Source organism: Magnolia sinica, chromosome 12 (assembly GCF_029962835.1).
Source record: "Magnolia sinica isolate HGM2019 chromosome 12, MsV1, whole genome shotgun sequence".
Taxonomy (NCBI): Eukaryota; Viridiplantae; Streptophyta; class Magnoliopsida; order Magnoliales; family Magnoliaceae; genus Magnolia; species Magnolia sinica.
Window position 1 is genome coordinate 2802123 of NC_080584.1, and position 23616 is coordinate 2825738.

General features: G+C 43.1%; 2 protein-coding genes across 2 annotated transcripts; one reads left to right on the forward strand and one right to left on the reverse strand.

Moving 5' to 3' along the window:
• Window positions 1-9488: 9488 nt before the first annotated feature.
• LOC131220785 (probable receptor-like protein kinase At1g30570) lies at window positions 9489-13765 on the forward strand. Its single transcript, XM_058215626.1, has one exon. The coding sequence runs from the start codon at window positions 10521-10523 to the stop codon at window positions 13143-13145; it is 2625 nt and encodes an 874-aa protein (XP_058071609.1). The 5' UTR covers window positions 9489-10520; the 3' UTR covers window positions 13146-13765.
• A 2842-nt stretch (window positions 13766-16607) lies between these two features.
• On the reverse strand, window positions 16608-23117 carry LOC131220788 (photosystem II 10 kDa polypeptide, chloroplastic-like). The gene is made up of 5 exons (XM_058215634.1): window positions 22908-23117; window positions 22226-22284; window positions 22069-22124; window positions 20866-20918; window positions 16608-16857 (listed from the first exon to the last, which is right to left on the reverse strand). Exons 1-5 carry the CDS (start codon window positions 23062-23064, stop codon window positions 16763-16765), a joined length of 420 nt encoding a protein of 139 aa, XP_058071617.1. The 5' UTR covers window positions 23065-23117; the 3' UTR covers window positions 16608-16762.
• Between the last annotated feature and the right edge of the window lie 499 nt (window positions 23118-23616).

Below are 23616 nucleotides of genomic sequence, written 5' to 3' on the forward strand. Positions count from 1 at the left end.
AATCCAAGCCGTCCATCTGGTGACCCTCTTCATGTTTGCCAAACATCCCAAGAATCATCCCGATCCAAAACTTGGGTGGGACACCACACCGAGCAACGTATAATTGTGCGTAAACCTATATAATCATTCGTATGGCCCACCCAAGTTTTTGAATAGTGTGAGTTATGCTTCACCCCTTCATCCTGGTAGGGCATACCTGATGACTGGTTTGGATGTCATATACAATAGTAACAATACAACATGGTGGACCCTAGATTCCATCTAGAAGTTTCTATGGTGGGACCTTTCACCTAAATGTCTCCAGTTCTTCCTTCTGGTGGGGCCCACCTGGGTTTTGGATCAAGCTGGATTTTCAGATCGAGGCGTGTAACATGCCACATCTAATGGACGGGTTGGATGCCACTCACATATCACGGTGAGCCGTACATAGCCAGCACGTGCAGCCAGTCTCTGATTGTTCCTTTCGGTGTGGCCCACCTGAGGAGTAGATCAGGCTCTATTTTGGGACCCAGCCCTTAGCATGGGGGGGGCATCTAATGGATGGGTTGGATCGTACTCACTCATCACAGTGGGCCCCACACAGCTCGAAGATGTGGCGATGCTTGGTTTACAATTTGGACGGTATAAAAAAATATTGACAATGAGCATGGGCCCCACCATATATGCCCATTTCCATGCGTTGATTGCTCAGGTTCCCTCAATGCTCAGCTCGGATAAGGAAAAATGGTTTTTACTCGGGCTAGCGTTCATTAAGAGATGTCCTCATGGTGTGGCCCACCACTTTGATACATGTGCTGTATATCCACGCCGTCCATCTGTTTTGCCAGCTCATTTTATGGCATGTGCCAACCTGTTGATTTGTTCACATAGGTCTGGATGAAGGGAAAACACAAATATCAGCTACATCCAAGACTTTTATGGCCCACAAGAAGTTTTAATGGTGGGAGTTAAATGACCACTGTTTCCTGTGGTGTGGTCCACTTGAGATTTGGACTTTCCATGCACTAAATTGAGCTGGAAAAAATGGATGGAGGGAGTGGATATACAACACATCCGTTAAGGTGGGCCCCATGTCCATCAGTTGGTACGAGTGTGCCCACCTGATGATTGACCCAAGCTGGTTTTTTCACTATGAAATCTACATGATGAACGGCTAAGATCTTGCTCACGTGTGCCATGTCAGCACGCATGTACTTGACAGGGACAGTACTTCTTAGTCAATGCTTTGATTAGGTTTCATAAAGCCATGTCTTGGTTGTTGCTGCGTACAATCAAGGGACGCGGATTGGGTACTAACCTGTCCTTGGGTAGGGGGGACAAGGGCTCTGTGGAGCCACGGTGATGTATTGGTTTTATCCACACCGTCCATCCATTTTGCCATATCATTTGAGTGTGTCAGCCTAAAAATGAGGCTGATCCAATGCTCAAGTGGCCCACACCACAGGAAGCAGCGGTGATAGTGACGACAACCGTTGAAACCATCTTAGGGCCCAACATGATGGTTAATTGCCATCCAAGCTGTTCATAAGGTCACATAGACCTGGATGAAGGGTGGATACAAATATCAGCTTGATCGAAAACTTGTGGCCCCTAAATAGTTTTCAACGGTAGGTGTCTAATCCCCTCTTTGTGGTCCACTTAAGCCTTGGAACTGCCACGTTTTTGGGCGTGTGACCTAAAATGATATGGTAAAATGGATGGACGGTGTGGATAAAACCCATACATTACAGTGGGCCCTCAGAGCCCCAATGCTTTCCTAGTTAGGGACCGGCGGGGTAGTTCCCGATCCGCGTCCGCCATCAAGGCCGCATGCCATTATTTTCTATCAATGTTTGGGTGCTAGAGGGAGAACGCTTTTTCAATGCTCCTCACGCGTGGAAGCAGGGCACACGTGTGTTTGACCCAATCCGCCCGTTGGGTGGATCTTAAACTGGTAGACAATGCCTTCTTTCAGAAATTCAGGCTTAATCCGATCATTGGATGGGCCATGCTCGAATGTTGATTTGGACCGTTGGCTGGTGATTCTAATATGTGACTGGCCTGAGTTTTTCAGAGTTGGCATTACCCAATTAGGTCTGTCTGATGCACGGCTTGGATCTCACACGCGTTTGTCAGATTTCAACACATGGGCGTCTTATGCCATGCAGGAAACGGCCAGGCGATCCTGTCAGCATTACTACTGGACAGCATCATATGACTGGGGCCCACTTCCTTGCACCAATGCAACAAGAGTCGGTGCTTCCCTAGCGACACCGACCACCGTCCACAGAATATATCCTCAAAAATCCCCCATGTGGAATGCAAGAGTCATCTATGGTGTGGTCCATTTGAGCGTTGGATCTGCCTCATTTTTGTGCACATACCCTAAAATGATCTGAGAGAAGGGATGGACGGCGTGGATAAACAGATACATCACGGTGGGTGGGCCACCATAAGCCTGATTAAAGACTTACCTTGCATGAGCATTTATATCAGCCACCAATCAGTGGATCACATGGACCCGATTTGGATTCTAACTAGGCCCGCCATGATATGGGCTGTGTTTTTGGTTTGCCCGCACAAAAGCCCATTTATGAAATCATGATCTGTGGCCTTGATTTTCTTGCCTATTTCAGGCATGAACAGTAACTGGTCCGGGACCAGACGGATCGAGCTCGGCCCATTAACGGTCCGATAAAATTAAGGTACTCCTCGGGACTACTGAAGTGAATATTGATGCACCAGATGGGCCATATGGATCAGTGTAGGCCCACTTCAGAAGGTAGGTCCCACGATGGATAGGCCATTGATGGTCACTTCTCTGGTAAAGATGATCCAAACGATTGGTAAAATTGACTTGGATCTGAACCGTTAATGATGCCATGATTTTATCTGTGAATATATGCAACGGATTGGATCTTTTGGTAATTCATAACTTTTCCCATGGCCTATTGATGGTTGGAGACCTTTTGAACGGTTCTGATCATCGTCTTGTTCCCAAATGAACCTTTAAAATGCCCCTAATAATGAAATGACGAAAATGCCCCCAATGTGAATCTGCTGGATTTCCTCTATTTTCCTCCCTGAGACCAGGTTGGATTTCTGTCGTATTGCCCAGAAATCAGGAGCGTCCTAGCATCTGGTGGGCCATGGAGCAGCACATGGGAATGGACAAAAGGGTGGGCAAGTTTGTCATTTACCTCATTTCAAAACGCTGCAGCTTGAGCTCGCACGTTCTTAGACGCGTAATAGACCAACGGATCTCTTCAAAATGACCAAAACGCCCCTATGGCCATTTCTTTGCCTGAGATACCCTCTCGTATATGAAATGGGAGGGCTGTTTCGTCATTTTCGTTAATCTAAATGGAAGTAGACTGTGAAAGGGCAGTTTTGTGATTTTCTGCAATCTAAGATCCTTACAGCTTGCGAGGCCTTCTAACTCCATGTCGTAGACCAACTGCTGCTCGTGAAAATGACCGAAAACGCCCTGGATGCTGATTGTTGTTACAGAGATGCAATGGGTACTCGCAAAAGCTACAAATGCCACATGTGGCATCATCAGGACAGCCCATGTGTACGTTCCATGGTCATCTCATCAAGTGGGCCCCACCTGCAAGTTGAAGGTGTATCAATGACCTTTTCTAGCGCCCATTTCATGTACATGTGTGGTGATAAGACTGGCTGTGATAACAGACATACGTGATGGGCCTGAACTGATGAACGGTACAGATCTTTCACACGTATGCCATGTGTGGCTCGAGTGGTTTGTGCAAGTAGAGATGCGCAAATACCTCTGATTGGGCCGTTTTCGTATTTAACACTCGCAGTGGCAGGAGATGCAATGCACGTGGAAGTAGCAGAGATAAGGATCGGCGTCCGACCGTACGAATCTTCATTTATAATAGGTCAAGGTACGACCAAACGTGTGCTCCTCAATCTCATCGCATGCATCACAGATGATAGAGGAGGCCATAGGTGGGCCCCACCACTGGTTGGACGCATCATAGATCGTCGCAGCTAAAGAATCCAATGGTTAGGATGTTCATATCTGTCTGATTGGTGGCCAACAGATGGTTTTGAAGTTAATCTACCATTAGGAATGTAAGCCGTGATAAATTTTAGTCTAGAGCATCAGAAGGATGGGGCCCAACTGATGAACGGCGTGGATCTTGCATCCTATGCTACTTTAGTACATCTAGGCCGTTCGATTTTGGCGCGTGCAGATAAGCGGCTGTATGCTTCGAATGGCGTAGGTTATTGACTATTTATGCTACGTACGTCGATGAACTGGACCAGTACTCATTTTTGTCTCTTTAGCGTAGGGTTTAGCCCTTTGGACGTTTGATTGGCGCACATCCTGTTGAACGGTCCGGATTCCATCCAGATGAACCCAACGTACTCTTTGAATCGGAAGCGGATTAGGTGTGACCCCGGTGGGTGAGGCCCTGATCGTGGGGCCCACCTAGATGTATGTGCTATATATCCACGCCGTCCATCAGTTTTTCCAGCTCATTTTAGGGTATGGTCCCAAAAATGACGCAGACACAAATCTCATGTGGACCACACAGTAGGTATTGAATCCCACCGTTTAAAACTTAGTGGGGCCACAGAAGTTTTGGATCAAGTTGCTATTTGTGGTTTCGGTTCATCCAGGTCTGTGTGACCTTATCAACGGGTTGGATGGAAAATAAACATCACGGTTGACCCTACGAAGGTTTTTATGGTGGCCGTTCATTCACCGTTGTTTCCTGTGGTGTGGTCCACCTCGCTGGATCCGCGTTCCCTTGAGTCACAGTACATTGGGGACAAATGCATAGAAAATCTGCTGTACTTCGTTACTGGAAGTACGTGCGGACCAACTTTTTTTAAATGGTGGTGACTCATCTACCGTATAATCGTACGGCAATCCAGACCACTCAAAATCGCTGACCCACAGTGGATAGAGCATGAAGCAAAAAACCAAATTGAGAAGACGACAATACATGCTTGCCCTTGCCTCGAAAATCATTTCCAACCGTCCATTTGACAACTACAAAATCAATGGATAGGATCTATCAATAGTTATGATTTTTGAGCCATCCTCAATCCTCAATGTTTCCGTACAGTTTGGTTGGTCCAGATATCTGTATACGCGTGCCACGTGTAATGAGACAAGACACCACCATTTTGAAAATGGTGGCCGGTCAGGAGTCTTGTCCGTATCTCAGGGTTAGTTTCGGTATTTCAAGAATACAGGATTGGGTTTGATGAAAATAACAAAGAAAGACCAGGGTCATTTTAGGTATGTAAAAAATGCTTATAATAATTGCTCTGCTGATCGTCCTCCAGACAAAAGCATGTGGCCACCTCCCGGATAATGAGAAAAACTAATACTCTGGCAGACTATGCTGGATGATACGCTGGCACAATGAAATTTCCAGGAAATCGTCTAAGTAGAATAATATTAGTTGATTAAACTGTCCAAATCAAGGTTCTGAATTTAGATGCAGCATATATAAAATATTGGGATCATTTGATTTAAGAGTACCGGATTGGTGGACATTTATTGGACGGATGAAAATGAAAATATTCATTGTCTTATTTTAACAAACAAGTATCCACGAATCAGAGCTTAGGACTGTTATAGAAATTTTATTTCAGTATAGTAGCTTAGATACAGTGGTTTACACAAATTAGTCGGTTTAGATTAAGTTACTGTTTGCCACGTGTATAATTTCTAAGTGCCTGCGCATCAAGTGTCATATGCCTGAGTATCATATAATTCCCCCAAATAATGATAATTTCCATCTCTGGCACCAACAACCGCACTCGCAGCCTTCTAACAAGACTCGCGCGAGTAAGATTGTAAATGGGTCCCACACCATACGTGCTAAATTGGAATAAATGAGAAATCTGTTCCGTTCATTAGGTAGAAATTCTCTTTATAATGATATAGACGTAATATAATTCCCTTAAGATCATCATGTGACTAGCCCTTTTCTTTTGAGAAAAAAGAGCTGTTAGAGAATAGATCAACGGTCCAAATTCAGTTAGGATTTTCACCATATTATTTAATTGAAGCGTCTAGATTTTTCTATCAGATAATTTCCACAGTAAATTTCACATTTTTAATGGACCTGATATATCACACGTATGGCAGGTCGGCATTTATATGCTAGGTCTTTCTCCATCTCACTCGCGTGTAAGAAAAATAGAAAAGGAAAGGTAAATAGGAGGTTTCGACGAAGATCTCTACCATTCATTTTTCAACTTTTGTTGATTTCTACCATTATTGTGATGGGGTCCACTTTGGGTGGATCAGATTGTAAGATCCCACTTATTTGACTCCCCAACAAACTCATCTGCACCGTAGAAATGAATGGTTAAGATGATACAATTACTAGTTCAGAATCTCAGAGAGAAAAGGTCCACTAATTGAACGGTTACGATTGTTTGAGTGGATGAGGGTTGGCCACTCGGGAGAAAATCATCACTATCGATCCTACACCAAAAATTGGACGGTCGAGAAACGTTCAATATCAGTCCAAGAGAAAAGAAGAAAAATTAGTGGTTGAAATATAATCAGTCTGAGGCCCACCGTCGGATGGATGGGACAGATCAACGGATATGCCCATCTTACGTTGGCCTCACGTAAGGCTGGAGATCCTGTGGAGTAGGATTTAAGGTAGTCCGTCGATGTACTAAATTGGTCACAGACAAAAAAGAGTAAAAGAACACTGCCGTACTCTGGTAAGTGTGATGCACGATACGCAGGCGCATAAAAAAAAATATTTAGAAATTTCATATATAGGATACAATTAATTCAAATTAAACCGTGAAAAATATGGGACCCACTTTAGATGTGTCATGAACAAAAAAATTACACCTATGCAATTCTCTGCATATCTGATTGGTGGTCATCTATTGGACGGTTAAGAATAAAAATTTTCAGTGCCCTATTTTCAGCAGAGATGTTAGAGGTTAGAAGGGTTAAAAATTGAATTTTCTACCTTATATTATCCAAGGTAATGGTCACAATGTGGTCCATTTATATTTCTTAATTCAAGTAAAGGCCGCAATTTCTGAGAACATGTGTATCAAGCTTCGTACTCTACCAGAGTATCAAATAAATCCCCAATTAAAGAGTAAAGAGACGTGACATAAAACCCTTATTTATTTTGTAACGAATCATTTTTTCTAATTTTAGTCAACTAAAATAGTCTACATTTCTTTCTTTTCAATACCAAAAATTAAAAAACTGGGGTAGTTTCAAAAAGTGGGTGTAAAGATTAGTTACTGAACGTAAAAACCAGGTGTCCAGCGAGGTGGGTGGATCTGTGACTGTGGGGCCCACCTTAATGTGTGTGTGTGTGTGTGTGTGTATCCGCACCGTGCATTCGTTTTTCCAGCTCATTTTATATCATGAGCCCAAAAATAAAGTAGAGTAAAATCTCATATGGACCACGCCGTAGGAAAAAGTGGTGATTGAATGTCCACCTTTAAAAAATTCCTAGGGCCCACTGCAATGTTTATTTTTCCATCAACCTGTTGATAAGGTCACACAGATCCGGATGAAGGAAAATAACAAATATAAATTTTATCCAAAACATCAGCGGCTCTCGCCAAGTTTTTAATGGTGAGCTTTCATTCATAACTGTTTACTTTGGTGTGGTTCACCTGAGATTTAGATCTGCTAGTTCTTTTTTTCTAAAATAACTAAAATGATCTGGGAAAACGGATGGACGGTATGGATATTTTAAAAAAATACATCAAGGTGGGCCCCACAGTCACGGATCCAGCGAATCCGCGGACGCGGAGCATCCTACCCTGGCAGGACAGACTCGGTCCTAGCAGGAGCTCCGTGGGGCCCACCGTGATGTATGTGTTTTATCCACGCCGTCCATAAATTTTAAAAGAATATTTAAAACTATTCTCCCAAAAATAAGATAGATCAAACCCTCAAGTGGACCATACCACAAGAACAGTGTGGATTGAACGCCTACCGTTGAAAATTTCTCGGTGACCAGAGAAGTTTTTGATCAATATAATAATAATTTTCCACCTTAATCCAGATGTATGTGACCTTATGAACATTTTAGATGGAAAATAAACATCAATCTGGGCCCTAGGAATTTTTCAACGGTGGATTTATTACCACTACATCTTCTTGTGGTGTGGCCTAATTAGATATTTTTTGCCTAATATTTTTTATTTTGAGTCAAAATAATATTATAAAATGGATGGACGGTGTGGATATAATATTTACGCCACGGTGGGACCTACACAGCCCTTCCCAGGACCGAGTCTGTCCTGGCAGTGGTAGGACTCAATCCGCGACCCATTTCACCACCCTCAACTAACACTAGACGTTAGTTTACCACCATTTTAACAGATGGCGACGACTCATCCGGTCTACACGTCGGATGCAGGGACAGTGATTCGGACTTTCCAAAATGAGGACCCACCATGCATGGGCCAGAGGCTGAGAATGGTCATAGACTCATAATTGAACGATCCTAACCATCCAATTGGTGGCCATCAAATATCCAAATTAATTATGAAAAATCAGACGGTTAATAGTGCAATTTTAACTTTATTCTCTCCCAGAACTGAGATTTCATGATTAAGATGGTCCGGATTCCTCATGAATTGATTCCACCTGTACATTAGATGAGTTGCCACCATTTAGTAGATGTTAGTGCTAACGCCATATTGTTTAATTCGCGGTTTGCTAATCCCACACGCAATTCTACACGCAGCCATACAAACCATCTTAGCAGGATTTTATAAAATCCAATCCGTATATCAAATGGGATACAATGTATAAATTAGGAAATTATTGCTCTTAAAGAATCATCCAGACCACACATTTAGAAAACAATGGACGGTCTAGAGAGAAACTGGCAAGCTTTTCTAAACCATACCATTGGTTAACAGACACTTCACTTACAGATTTAAACAGATTGAGCCTCTAAATAAATGATCTGTCCGCACGATTGGATCCACACACGTGTCAGTTGGCACACGCGGGTGCGTGTAGTAACGCGTGTAGATGGATTATTTTCGTCCCATTGTCTCTACTTTCCAGTCGTATTTATTTTGTTTTAAGAGGTCGAAGTTATTTGATACTCTGGCAGACTACGTCACTTGATACGCAGGCATCCGAAATTGTAGCTCAAAGGAAACTGGAAATTTGTGTAACTCGATTGCATTGACACGCAACCTCAAATCAAATATCTGAAGAATCCGAACCACTGATTAGTGGACATCTACTTCTTGGAATTGGATGCTTTCACTGTCAACCGTCCAATCAATGTCCAGCAATCCGATAATCACAAGATCAAGCAATCCTATATTTTCGTTAATAACACGTCTCTACTGGGGCCCATCATTTTGAAAGTTTAATTTGAATTTTTGTAATGCCAAGTATTCAATTTTAAAGTAACTTCTAAGTGGCCGCGTATCATCCATCACACTCAGCCAGAGTATCAAAGAATTCCTCTTTATAAAAGAAAACAAAAAGAAAAAAGAAAGTCCCACTCCTTGCATTTCTATCCCTTGCTTTCCTTTCCCAGAAAATGACTCAAAAAAGCATCAGGAATTTGCAATCTTTCTCTGGATTTTCACATCGCTGGTAAGGAAAAACCGTCCAATATTTCCATCAAATATCCTTGCTTTTTTCAATTTCCCTTGCTGGGTTTTGTAGATTTTTGTAATATATCACAGTTCAGATCTTCTCAGTAATGTTTGGGTAGATTTTTGGTGGTTTTTTTTTTTTTTTTTTCCAGATTGGGATGGAATGATTGGGGGGTGTTCTTGATTTTTGGGTTTTTCTTAGTTCCTGATGTTGGGAAAATCAAAAAGAGAAAATAGCCCCATGGATTTGATGCTGTGGTTGTGCTGTTTGTAGGCTTAGTCTTGTTGTATGTTTGAAAATCAAGAGATTGATGAGTTAGAGAGAAAAAAAGTAGATTTTGTTGAAGTTTTTCGAATCATTAGAGAAAATCCCAAGTTGGTTTTCTGGGGTTTCTCAGTGTTTTAAGGATTTGTGTTTGGTTCAAAGAGGAATCCCAAGTGGGAATTTTTGAAAGGATTTTGGATATTTGGGTTGGAGTTTTGAAAATCAATAGATTTTGATGAATTAGAGTAGAAAAAAGTAGATTCTGTGAAGTTTTTTCAAATCTGCGGAGAAAAAAGTTTGTTTTCTGTGGTTTTTAGGTGTTTTAAGGATTTCTGGAGTTTTGGTTGGAATAGAAATCCCAATTGGGGTTTTCTAATCTTTCAAGGACTTTTGGAAATTTGGTTAGAATTTTTGAAGCCTCCGAGGAAATCCCTAGTGGGTTTTCTGTAATTTCTCAATACATCGTCGAGGACTTTCTACTGCTCGGAATGGAAGTTTTCTGAATGCCAGGGAAAAATCCCAAGTGGGTTTTATGTAATTTCTCAGTTTTTTGTCAATGATCGAAGATTGAGAGAACGGAGACAGGCTTTTTGCAGTTTCTCAATCTTTGAAGGGTTCTTGACGGATCAGATTGGAATTTTTCAAACGTTGGAGCAAAATCATGGAGGCTTGTAGGCTGATTTTTATTGTTTTAATGCATGTCTTTATCGGAATAGCACAAGCTCAAACCGATCCTTTTCTGATAGATTGCGGCACAAATTCTAGTATCATTGTTGATGGCCGAAGATGGGTCGGTGATTTGAATGGTAATAACACGAATGTAACCCTCAGTTCTCCAGGGATATCCGCATCGACGGCCACGGTCAGTGGAAATTCGGTCTATGGAAGTTTATATAAGACTGCCCGGATTTTCTCCAGTCCCTCAAATTACACCTTCAGAGTCCTCTCGGGGGAATACTATGTTAGGCTCCATTTCTATCCGTTCCCATTCAATAACAATCTCAATGTGAACACATCCAAATTCGATGTGTTGGCGAACAATCTGAGACTGGTCTCAGGATTCAATGTCGTTGATGAGATCTCGTGGAAGAATACGTACTTGGCAAAACTGGGAAGCAATTCGACTGTTTCAGCACTGATGAAGGAGTACTTCCTTACCATCAAAACAGCTGAGATCTTGATCAAGTTCGTCCCAGCCAGTGGGACATTTGCGTTCGTGAATGCTATTGAGATTGTTCCAGTTCTCAGCAGACTGTTCCCGGAGTCTGCAGTTAAAGTGGCCGGAAATGGTGCGAACGTTTCTTTGGTTGATAAGGGGATTGAAACTATGTATAGATTGAACGTGGCAGGACAAGAAATCGCTCCAGGCCAGGATCGAGATCTATGGAGGAGATGGGAATCAGACGATAACTACATATTCGCAGCCTCTGCTTCAGCTGTGATTAAGAACTCTTCAAACATTAGCTATGCATATCCCAGCGACGTATCTGTTGCTCCTATTCTGGTGTATGAAGATGCGAGAACGATGACGAATGCGCAAGTCATGGATAATAGATTCAACATGTCGTGGAAATTCATCGTCGACCCCAATTTCGATTACCTGGTCCGGCTACACTTCTGTGAACTGTACTACGACAAGGCCAATCAGCGGATTTTCAAAATCTACATCAATAACCAGACTGCAGCAGAGAATTTCGATGTGTTTGTGCGGGCTGGAGGGCTTAACAAGGCCTATCATGAGGATTACATCGATTTGGTGTCGCCGCAGCTGGACACTCTTTGGGTCCAGCTGGGGCCTGATCCGTCAGCTGGCGGTTCGGGCACTGAAGCGATCTTGAACGCGTTAGAGATTCTCAAGCTCAGCCGAAATGGGAACCTTGCGCATACCTTGGAGATATTTGATTCGGGTGGGAAAGGGGCAGCGGGTAAGAATTCGAAGCGGATTCTGCTTGTGGTAATTGGCGCTGGAGTGGCTGCTTTTGCTGTTCTCTCAGCTTTATGTATTGTGATTTTCTGTTTCTGCAAGAAGAAGAAGATGTCAGGTCCAATCAAAACTGAGTCTCCCAGATGGCGTCCGCTTGTCCTTCAAGGTATCCTTGGAAGTACAAATGATGTCCGGGCATCCAAGTTCCCTTCGATGGCGAATGGCTCAATGGCTACTACCAGAATCGGCAAGCGGTTCACAGTAGCAGAGATCCGGGCTGCTACGAAGAACTTCGATGAATCGTTGGTGATTGGGACAGGCGGTTTCGGTAAGGTCTACAAGGGCGTGATCGAGGACGGGAGCTTGGTTGCGATCAAGCGGGCCCACCCCCAGTCTCAACAAGGCCTGGCCGAGTTCGAGACAGAGATTGAAATGCTTTCGAAGCTCAGGCACCGGCACCTGGTTTCGATGATCGGGTACTGTGAGGAACATAACGAGATGATCTTGGTCTATGAGTACATGGCGAATGGGACCCTTAGGAGCCATCTGTTCGGGAGTGATCTCCCTCCTCTACCATGGAAGCAACGGCTGGAGGCATGTATTGGCGCAGCCCGCGGGCTCCATTACCTCCACACGGGGTTGGATGGAGGTATAATCCACAGAGATGTTAAGACCACCAACATCCTGTTGGATGAGAACTTCGTCGCGAAGGTGGCGGATTTTGGGTTGTCGAAGACAGGCCCTTCGTTGGATCGGACCCATGTCAGCACCGCAGTCAAGGGAAGCTTCGGATACCTCGATCCGGAATACTTCCGGCGGCAACAGCTAACCGACAAGTCGGATGTGTACTCTTTTGGCGTTGTGCTGTTTGAGGTTGTTTGTGCCCGACCTGTTATCAACCCCACCTTGCCGAGGGACCAGATCAACCTCGCTGAGTGGGCGGTCCAATGGCAACGGAAGGGATCGCTCGAGACCATTGTGGACCCCAAGCTCGAAGGGAAGTACTCATTGGAGTCGTTGAAGAAGTTTGGGGAGATTGCAGAGAAATGCCTGGCCGACGAGGGGAAGAACCGGCCCACCATGGGTGAAGTGCTGTGGCACTTGGAGTATGTGTTGCAGTTGCATGAAGCTTATACCCGGAGTGACACCACCGGAGAGTCTCTTTCGAGGAGTGAGGTGAGATTCACCAATCCTCTCAGTCTTCCGGCAATTGGCGAGGGGGAGTACCAATCATCATCATTGAATCCATTGGCTGTAGACATGGGGCCCACATACGAGGGAGAATCCTCAGCTGGGACCACTTCGGAAGACGCCATCGGAGTCGTCGACTTCTCACAGTTGGTCCATCCTCAAGGCCGGTGAGTGCCATTACTGCTGAAATATCTTTCATATCTGTTGTCCATGGCTATGCTACTATGCGCGTCTTCCCGCTTTTTCTTACATGGAGATAGTGAGTCATCCACCGTAGATATATAGGTTCCACAGAATTTCAGGCATAGCCCAAAAATCACATCGATCGGCTGATCCTAATCGTCTGATGCCGGCTATCAAGTCCGGATTGCTTGCCGATCTTTTAACCCTCCTTTCAATGGACACCCAATGTTTAAATTCTCCAATGTGGATCCACTCCATCCACAGCGGACCGTGAATTGGATGGTCTTGATTGGCTTGTCCGGCAGATGATCGCCGCCATTTAAGAAACGGTCGAAAGGTTCGCATAGTAGTCTAGCCCTTCTTTGTAATATCCATTACAGAGAATTCGGAGGTCCTGTTTTCTGAGTACTGATTATCGCTTTCAATATTCTTTGAAATCTTGCTCGACTTAATCTATAGAAGCATAGATTATTGTAGAATCTGAGTGATCAGATGCTATACATTGGTTTTCTGTAATCCTATTTGTTTTGGGTCTTCTGGAAATGGACGGTTTGGATGCTAGAATTCCTGTCCAGGTCCATAGCAATAAGAGTTTCTTGTATTGGAGATTTGGGTTTTGTAGCTATGACTGTGAAGTGTGAAATTTTCATGAATGATCATCACACATATTTGAATTTATGTTGAGTTCCTATATGGTCGAGCTTCTGTGGGGCCCACCGTGATGTGTCTGCAGCATCCAGGCCGTGCATCTGGTGTGCCGTATCAGGTTTGCTCTACAGATTATAAATCAGGCCGATGCGAAACTCAGGTGGGCCACACCACAGCGAAAAATGCGAGATCACGCCTAAAACGTATGAAGGCACTTGCTGGGGCCCACCTGAGTTATGGAATTGCCGGATCTGTGGGCTGTCCGTTCATCCTGGCGGGAGGTGGTTGATGATCGGATTGGATGGCATATACAGGGCACTTTGGGCCCCATGTACTATCTTGAAGTTTCTATGGTGGGTGTCTCTCTAACCATAGCTACCTGTATTGTGGCCCACCTGAATTTTGGATGAATGGGTTGGATGTAACAGACACATGGGTCCACACAGATCGAACGAATGAGAACTCAAATGCCTCTAAAAGCTTTTTATATAACCCTCCATGGATTGACCAAGCACCATGAATTTCCTTGATATGAAAATCTTTAGCCGTTTGATTTGTGGACGTAAGATGGACGGTTAAGAAGGGAAAGACAGCAACGTTGCACTTTCAGTTGAAAATGAAAAGGTCATAACATTGGTTACTGGCTTCTTGCCATTTGGAAATTCTTCGGTTGGTTGCTCCATCAAGGTGGACCCCAACGAATCAATGGTCTGGATCACTGACCCGTTTGCCTCATTTGTTGGAATTGGAAACGCGTGTATGCTCTGCAAAGACGCCGGCCGCGTATGGGATTATTCATCTCGTTGTTTTGCAGCATACGAAGTCCTGTGGACACGGATTCGGTGAGGCCGTGACTGTGGGGCCCGCCTTGGTATATGTGTTGTATATCTACGCCGTCCATCCGTTTTTTTTAGCTCAATTTAGGGTATGATCCTATGGAATGAAGCAGATCCAAATCTCAGGTGGACCACACCACAGGAAACAGTGGTGATTGAACGCCTATCATACAAACTTTCTAGGGCCCACCGTAATGTTTATTTGTTATCCAAGCCGTTGATAGTGTGACAGAGACATGGAAGAAGGGAAAACACATATATCAGCTGGATCCAAAACATTTATGGCCCACGAGAAGGTTTTAATGTTGGGCATTCGGTCACCACTGTTTCCTGTTGTGTGGTCCACCTGAGATTTGGATCTGCTTCATTTTGGCCTCATGCCCTAAAATGAGCTGGCAAAACGGATGGACGGTGCGGATATACGACACATACATCAAAGTGGGCCCCACGGTTACTTTCAAGTCTTGCTACGTCCGCTTGCATGACATCCTATCAGGCATCCTGTGGGCCCTACCGGGTAGATTACCAGCCGTTGCCCGTGCTTGCATGAAAACAATGGACGGTTTACGAATTGTGCAACATTCCACATCCGCCGTACACGTGTTCTGTTATCGGATGAGTGGATTGGATTGATTTTTTTGTGAACGGGTCGTGCGTTTGGTGGAGCCCACCTTACGAATGGCTTCAATGTCTCACACGTGCTTGGTTCACACGTTTGGCTGTCGGCAGAGGTGAGTGTGGGCTTAGAAAATCTCTGTACTGTGTTCGGCAAGCTTGGTTGAGTTGCTTGATTTTGGAACCATTGAATAAAACCAACGGCTGCGATTTAGCCATTCAACAGTCCTGTTTTTGCATCAACGGCTAGATTGAGTGGGGAATTGTAGGATCCTCAGCAATGGTTCGGTAATCCGGACCATCTATCTGTTGCTTCCGATGTGGATGAATCAGATGCTAGAAATTCACAGGCTGGAAGATCCTAGCCGCTATACAATTTGACTCACTTGAATGCCACGTATACAATTTCTAAACGTCTACGTATATCATCCATGATAGGCTGCCAGAGTATATAAGTTTTTCTCTTCCACTGCTTTCACCAGGGAATCACATATGCGTGTCTCATGCTCAACACAACTGGGCCTCAGGCTCTCAAGTGTCCATGATACACGTGGCCCGTCTTTGAGTGGTCCAGGTTGCTCATTTTGTGGGCCCCAGGTAAATCTCATCCTCGTAATAATTCCACCCATCAATTTCTCTTCACGTTGCATATGGACAATTTGTCTATATTTTCTAAACCATTCATCTGTAGACCAACAATCAGATGGCTACGATGATCCATCAGGGGACTTTCTTTCGGCAAGTTTGAAATCTCAATGTAATGCCCATCACTGAACGGTCCGGATCATGGAATGGACGGTGCCGAGCATCACATATAGGGGTGGCAATGGGTGGGCCTTGGCAGGGATCCAAGCCCAAAAAGCCCAAAAGATAACCTGGCCCAAGCAATCCTAATCCAACCGTTGAACAAGTGGGTCACATGTTTACAAGGAAATCGACGTTTAGAGGAATGAAATGAACGGTCTACATGAAAAAATGCCTGTGTTGCCTAACTAACAATAGGAGAGCTGGGATAAAATGATATGAACCCAAGCCCAGGGCCAAAATTAGTTGTGGACCATACATGCCAGAGCCAATCCCAGCCGCTCGGCCAAACGAATGGGTCCGAGCCTGGTCCATTGCCTGGCTAGGCTCGCTGGGCCGGCGATCGGTTGCCACCCCTAGTTACATTAGTGGATTATGGAGTAATCCACATGGATGTTCAGCTCATCCAGCTCGACTTGGGCTCGGGTGGGACCGGTAGAGGTTAGTGCCATGAGTCACCCCTGATTTATCCTTGACTCTACTGAGTCGCGACTCAATTTGAACCCGAACGAGTCACCACACCAAGCCGGAAAAAAAATAAAATAAAATCCACATAATAGTTTCAAGATATTATAAAGATTATAGAGAGTATCAGAAAGAGAGATTCTTGAATTTGGAGAAAACCCAAAAGAGCTTTAGACAGTATTCCAAAGCAATAGATGATAAGAATTACATTTTTTGTCCTTTAAAAAAAAAACTTTTCTACTGAGACAAAGCACTGGTGTTGTAGACAAGGAGTGCACCTCCTAGTAGAAGAGCTCCAAGGGTTACAGCCCATATCAGCAGCCCTGTGGTCCCTGCATTTCCCCCAATTAACAATTAGAAAAAAAAATACAATGGGCCATAGGTTAACAAGTATGGTGATCGTCACCGTTGATTTGGTGGGTTTTGAAGTGGATGGGTGGTAGGCCAAAGTTTTTTATATTGGATTTGATATGGTTAGCTCCAGGGCTTGTTTAGATATTGATTTGATGTTTATTGATATTTAGATTGCAAAGGAAACTACAAATTCCATGAAGTAGTTATTGCACTTATCAAAATGGCCAACATATGAGGTTGCTGGTCTAATGAATATGAGATTTCTACTTGCTGGTCTAACGATGCACTTGGTGAGCTATAATGGCCGTTATGTAGAGGTAAAGATGGCAATTATTACATGTTATCGGGTTGTAACAGCCGTTATGGAAAAATTTTTTTACCCGTAACAGCCGTTGCAGCCCTCGTAATGGTCCATAACACCCCCGTTAAGATTGCAACAGCCCCATAACGGTCTATTATGGAGCTGATACAAGTTTTTCCCTTCTTTTTTATTTTTATTTTTGTTTTATAAAAAGAGAGAGATGGTAACGGCCATTGTGGGGGCTATAGCAGCCATTACAACCCATATCGTAAAGGTAATTGTGGTGGCCATTACGACCACTGTTACTGTTATAGAATACCAGTACGGGTAAAGTTAATCATTATAGTTATACATGTCCATACTGTGGACTCCTATCCACATATTATTATATGATTAGTAGTTCTGAATTTGAATAAGATAGTTTCCTAATCTAGATTAGGTGTTGGATTATAAATAGTAAAGTGAATGTTAAGCGGGAAAAAAAAAAGGAACGACAAAAAACAAAAGCACTGAAGCATTGTGTGGAGGTTTTTGCCATCAAAGTGGCAATTTAATAATATTTATCTCTATTTTATTTTTATCATTTTGGGTGTCAATGTCACCGGCCGACGTTGCATGATTCCAGAATATTGAAAACAAGATTAAGAAACTCAAGGAAGGTTTGGAACGCCAATCCAGTTCTTGGACGAGAGATTTCAAGGCAACTTTTACAGATTTGAGTCATGGTAGGAGGAGCTACTAAAAGCAATGAATCAACAACAAGGCAAGGAGTAACCATTCACCCCCTATTAGATCAGGTATGGGAGTCCCGAACAACCAAATCCTCTGTTTAAACATGGATTGAGTTTCCACATTTAAATAAGGAAAGGATTGATGAGTTAGATATATTGGGTCGACCAGCATTTTGATTTCAATCACACATCTTAGTAGAAGAAGGTTCTGTTGGTATCATTTCATTTGGAGGAAAAAGTGACTCAACATTATCAATGCAAGGATTACGCTTGATCCAATCAAGTTAGAAGATTTTGAGGAGCCCTTGCAGAATTCCAACAAAGCTCCATACTCAAATAATACTAAATGGGTTTAAGAGACGGCCAAATCAGACGATTGGGCTAACAGAGTCGCTCTTGATGAGCTGCTTTGTGTGCGGGTTAGAAGATGATGTCTGCCCAGACATTTGATCTCTTAGGCAGTCAGCCAGTCACTAACCATGACTATGAGATTAGCTAGGCTACAGGATGAGAAGCATACTTTGCAGAACTGTCAGACAAGGACTAATATAATGGTGATTACTCCAAATACCATAGGGTAAAAGAAGCAGACCCCTCTTTCTATTAGGAGACTTGCACCATGTTGCAATTGTGATGAAAAACTCTCCTTGATCACCATTGCAGAACTCAACAACATTTTCTACTCATGGGTGGTTCACCCTACAACAAACGAGACATTGCCACCAATATTGGCATAGGTTTTGGGTGATGATAGGGGGAGACAAGCAGACTCTTCCGATCAGGAGACTCTTCATGGGCAGTTCGCTCTACAACAAACAAGCCACTGGTACCAAATAATGCATTGGATCTGGGTAAGGATAGGGGAGACAAGCATACTCCTCTTCCTATTAGGAGACTCACACCATCTCACAATTGTGATGAAAATTCACCTTGGTCATTGTTGCAAAACTCGAAAACATTTTCTCCTCATGGGCAGTTCGCTCTACAACAAACATGACGCTAGTACTAATATTGGCATTGATTTGGGTGATGATAGGGGGAGACGAGCAGACTCCTCATCCTATTATGAGACTCACCGCTCTACAACAACGAAGACGTTGGTACTAAAATTGGCATTGGATTCGAGTGATGATAGGGGGAGACAAGTAGACTCTTCTTATTAGGAGATTCACACCATGTTGCAATTGTGATGAAAAGTTCACCTTGGTCATTTTGCAAACTCAACAACATATTCTCCTCACATGTGATTCATTCTGCAACAAACAAGATGCTGGTACTAATATCGGCATTGGATTTGAGTGATGATAGGGGGAGACAAGTAGACTCTTCTTCATAGTAGGAGACACACATCAGGTTGCAATTGTGATGAAAAAAATCGCCTTGGTCATTGTTGCAAAACTCAACAACATTTTCTCCTTCAGGGCAGTTCACTCTACAATAAACAAGATGCTGGTACTAATATTGGCATTGGATTTGGATGATGATAGGGGGAGACAAGTAGCCTCCTCTTCCTATTAGGAGACGCACCATGTCGCAACTGAGATGAAAAACTTGCCCTGGCCATTGTTGCAAAACTCAACAACATTTTCTTCTCACGGATGGTTCGCTCTACTACAAACAAGACACTGGTAATAATATTGGCATTGGATTTGGGTGGTGATAGGGGGAGACAAGCAGACTCCTCTTCCTATTAGGCGACGCCACATCGCAATCGTGATGAAAATTTTGCCTTGGTCACTGTTGCAAAACTCAACAACATTTTCTCCTCACGGGTGGTTCAATCTACAACAAATAAGACATCGAGGCTAATATTAGCCATTGGATTTGGGTGATAATAGGGGGAGACAAGCAGACTCCTCTTCCTATTAGGAGACTCAAACCATATAGTAATTGCAAAAAAAAATAAAAAATCACCTTGGTCACTGTTGCAAAACTCAACAACATTTTCTCCTCACAGGCGGTTTGCTTTAAAATAAAGACGACGCTGATACTGATATTGGCATTGGATTTGGGCGATGAGTAGAAATAACCTTGAGGACAAGATTGATTTAAACTGGCGCCCTTTTAAAGGCAAGATTGGGATATTACAAGGAGTTTTGAATTTGAATAAAATAGGTTTCTTAATCCACATTAGGTGTTGGATTCTAAATACGATAGCAAGATTATTATTATGCATTGCATTTGCTCCCTCCAAAGTGGCACTTTATCAATAAATATCTCCGGTTTGAATCATAGTGAAAAATCTCATTCTTGGAAATTTCTCGGTTCAGGAATTTCTTGGGAGATTTTTTAAAATTTCAGGTTTTTCTCAGGATATTGTAGGGAAATTCTTGCGAAAATAAAAAATTTAAATAGTTTATTATAAATTAATAAATAAATGTAAAATGTTAATATACAATTATATAACGAGTTAGTTAAAAATTTTAATATATATATTTTTTTGTTAATATCGGGATAATTTCAAAGAACAAATTGAAACTACAAACATTGTGAAAATCTTATGATGATATCGTTTAGTTAATGAAAATTTGAAATTATCGATGTTATCAAAATTTTGGCAAGATTTGTCACACCGGTCTAACTTCTATTATTTTTGTTCCATGTCATCTCTGCTTTTTTTTTTTTAAATAAATTTTTTTATTATCCTTATATATATATATATATATATATATATATATATATATATATATATATATATAAACTTGGCAATCTATTTTTCAGGCCATCCTATGGAGGGGTAATAGAGTGTAAAAGTCTTTCTTTTGGCTATGGCCAATCAATGTAATGGACTACCAAATAAATGTTTTTTTTTTTTTGTTTTTTTTTTTTTCAGATTGCCAACTTGGATTGTCATTGAAAGCAGGTCATATCATCATCGCTGGATAAATAAACAGATGGAAATGGAGAGAGAGAGAGAGAGAGGGAGAGAGAGAAACTCCTTTGGGAGATCTTACCTCCAACATAGACATCACCAGTTGGCGACCATTCATCAGGACTGTAAATCGGACTGCATAAAAAAAAAAAACCAAAAAAACACGTGATTTAGAATCATCTTATTATGAGATTTCCATTGTGTAGAGCTCATCATACTACCCAAAAAACAAATAAATTTTATCACAATCTGACGGTTGGATGCAAAGTTACGAACTTTGGAAAATTTTCAGTACGTCAAATGTGCTCATTCATCCTAGCCGTCCATCAAAACGGCCACCTCTTGAAAGGCCACTGCTCCCATCCTAGTGTACACTCAATGCAAATAGCCCACCTCACACGATGAATTGTAATTACCATATGTTCAAGCGAGGTAGTGCGCACTGTGATGTGTGAGTGTCATCCAACCCGTCCATTAGACCTAGATCCCAAAATCCAGGTTGATCCATAACTTAGGTGGGCCACACCAAAGCGAACAATGGGAGAAAATAGGGAGGATGTGTGCAGTCCACCATGTTGTCTATATGTCATCCAACCTGTATATCAAGCAGGCCCTACTGGGATGAAGGGGCACTGAAACTGAAGCCATTCCAAGACTTAGGAGGGCCACAACAACTGAACATATAGGTTCTAGGCAATGATTGTGCATTGCTACCTGTGGTGAGTCCCACCTGAGTTTTTGATAGGGATGATCCTTGGGGGGTATTGTGCCATCATAGGTTGGCCCCACACAGCCTACTACCATATATTTGAACGCATTCGATCATTCGCCCACTGTCCATTAAGTCCTGGACAGTGGACTTAATGGACATTGTGGGCTACTTCTTGCATGGTTTAGATCACCCAATTACCGAGGAGTTTTGTGTGGCCATCCGAGAGGTGGCTCTGCCAATGGCCCAGTGGCAGCAATGGTCGGGATTTGCTTATCAGGTTTTCATTCCAGGGTTGTTCTCAGGCCTGTAACTCATTCAGTCCTGAGTTGAGTTGTTGAGTCGGGATCGAATCACCTTTGTTGCAAGCACAACTCAGTTATAAACTTATAATGATCGGGACCGTGACCCGGCCTGCCTCCACTACTAAATTGATGGCCTAGATTAATGACCACATTCACTGATGACAATCACAAAATCCGATAAACAGATACTCTATATATATATATATATATATATATATAGAGAGAGAGAGAGAGAGAGAGAGAGAGAGAGAGAGAGAGAGAGAGTTCTAACCTGTATCCATCCACATTGGCACCGTATTTATCGGTGAATTGGTATACACCCTTTCCCTACATCCAAATGAAAATAAAAATAAAAATGTCAATGTATGAACATGTGTATGTACATGTGTGTATGTATGTATGTATGTGAAAATGTAGAAGAATCTAACCTTAGGCTTCCTTCCTGATGCATCCAAACCGTTCCTGAGGCTCATACCGCCGCCGGTTCCTACGAATATTTCATAGTTTTCCAAAATAATCAGAAATAAAATTGAAAAAGAAAAAAAGAAAAAGAGTGATAAGAATGTCAGTGCATGCTCTAGTTGGATCTGGACCGTTAATTCTAGAATGTCAAGTAACACGCAGATGCGTGTAGGGATACAAATGGGCCAGGTGGGCGGGCACGTACGGCTATGATTGGACCCAGTTCCTTCAACTAGTGGGATGGACCATGGACAAGAATGGGCCATCAATTTCATTCCAGGTGGGAAAATTAACAGTAATTGGGAAATGTAGATCCGACCGTTCAGATCGCTCTGAACCTCCATTACCCACCATACGTGCCAACATGGAGTACGTGTGAGATCCAGCCCGTTGATGTGGGAGCACCATGAACGTGCTCTGGCCATAAAAAGGCAGGCCCACTAATCAGGTGGGCCACACTTTCTACAAATATGGGATGGTTGGAAAGGAAACGACGACGTTCCATGTTTGATGCACTCATGTAGGGACTACGTGATGAGTGGGCCAGGCAGACGTTTTGGGCCAGGGCATTTTAAGGTGGGCCCCACCGGGTGAACGGTTCAGATCTTCTATGTGGCCATGTAGAGTATGGATGTTAGAGATACTAACCATAAGGTCTGTCGGTCTTGATCTTCTTGACCCCACTGGCCTGGACTTTGAAGGAAGAGGTGGGCCTCGCAAGAGAAGGGATGCCTTTAACGGCTGAGGATTTCTCAAGGAAAGGAGAAGGCTTCAAAGACAAAGATGACATAACTGAGGCTGCCATTTCTCAGCTCTGTCTCTCTCTCTCTCTCCACTCTCAGCTGATAGAAGTAGCAAATGGAGGAAATAATAAGATGGGAAGAGTGACTGCGTGTTTGACACGTGGCACTTTCTGTGTGGCCGGATCTTGATATGGTAAAGCACCATTATCCCCCTCCCACCATCCAATAGGACTAAAGGTTCTCCTTGAGTGAAAAAGAAAAAATCAGAGCTACATATCTTGGAGATATCCCTAGAGAGAATGTCTCCCTGCTCCTTAAATGTGGGACAAAATCTGGACCATTCGTTTGCCAGCAATTGGAGGATCCTAGATGCAGACATTCAGCAGGATAAAGCCTTGTGATTGGACGGTTAGGATCGATAGATTATTGTGTTTTCACAGTTGTGGACCCTCAGTGAAAGCACACAGTCAATGAACAACCCAGATCATGAGATTTGGCCCCAGCGAGTGTTCAGTGTACACGCTATCTACCATTCGCCCAACCCCCTTTCAAATCTCAGCTGGTGCTTTGCAGGTGGGCCACATTCATGCATGGAAGTTTTGCGAAGTGTAGCC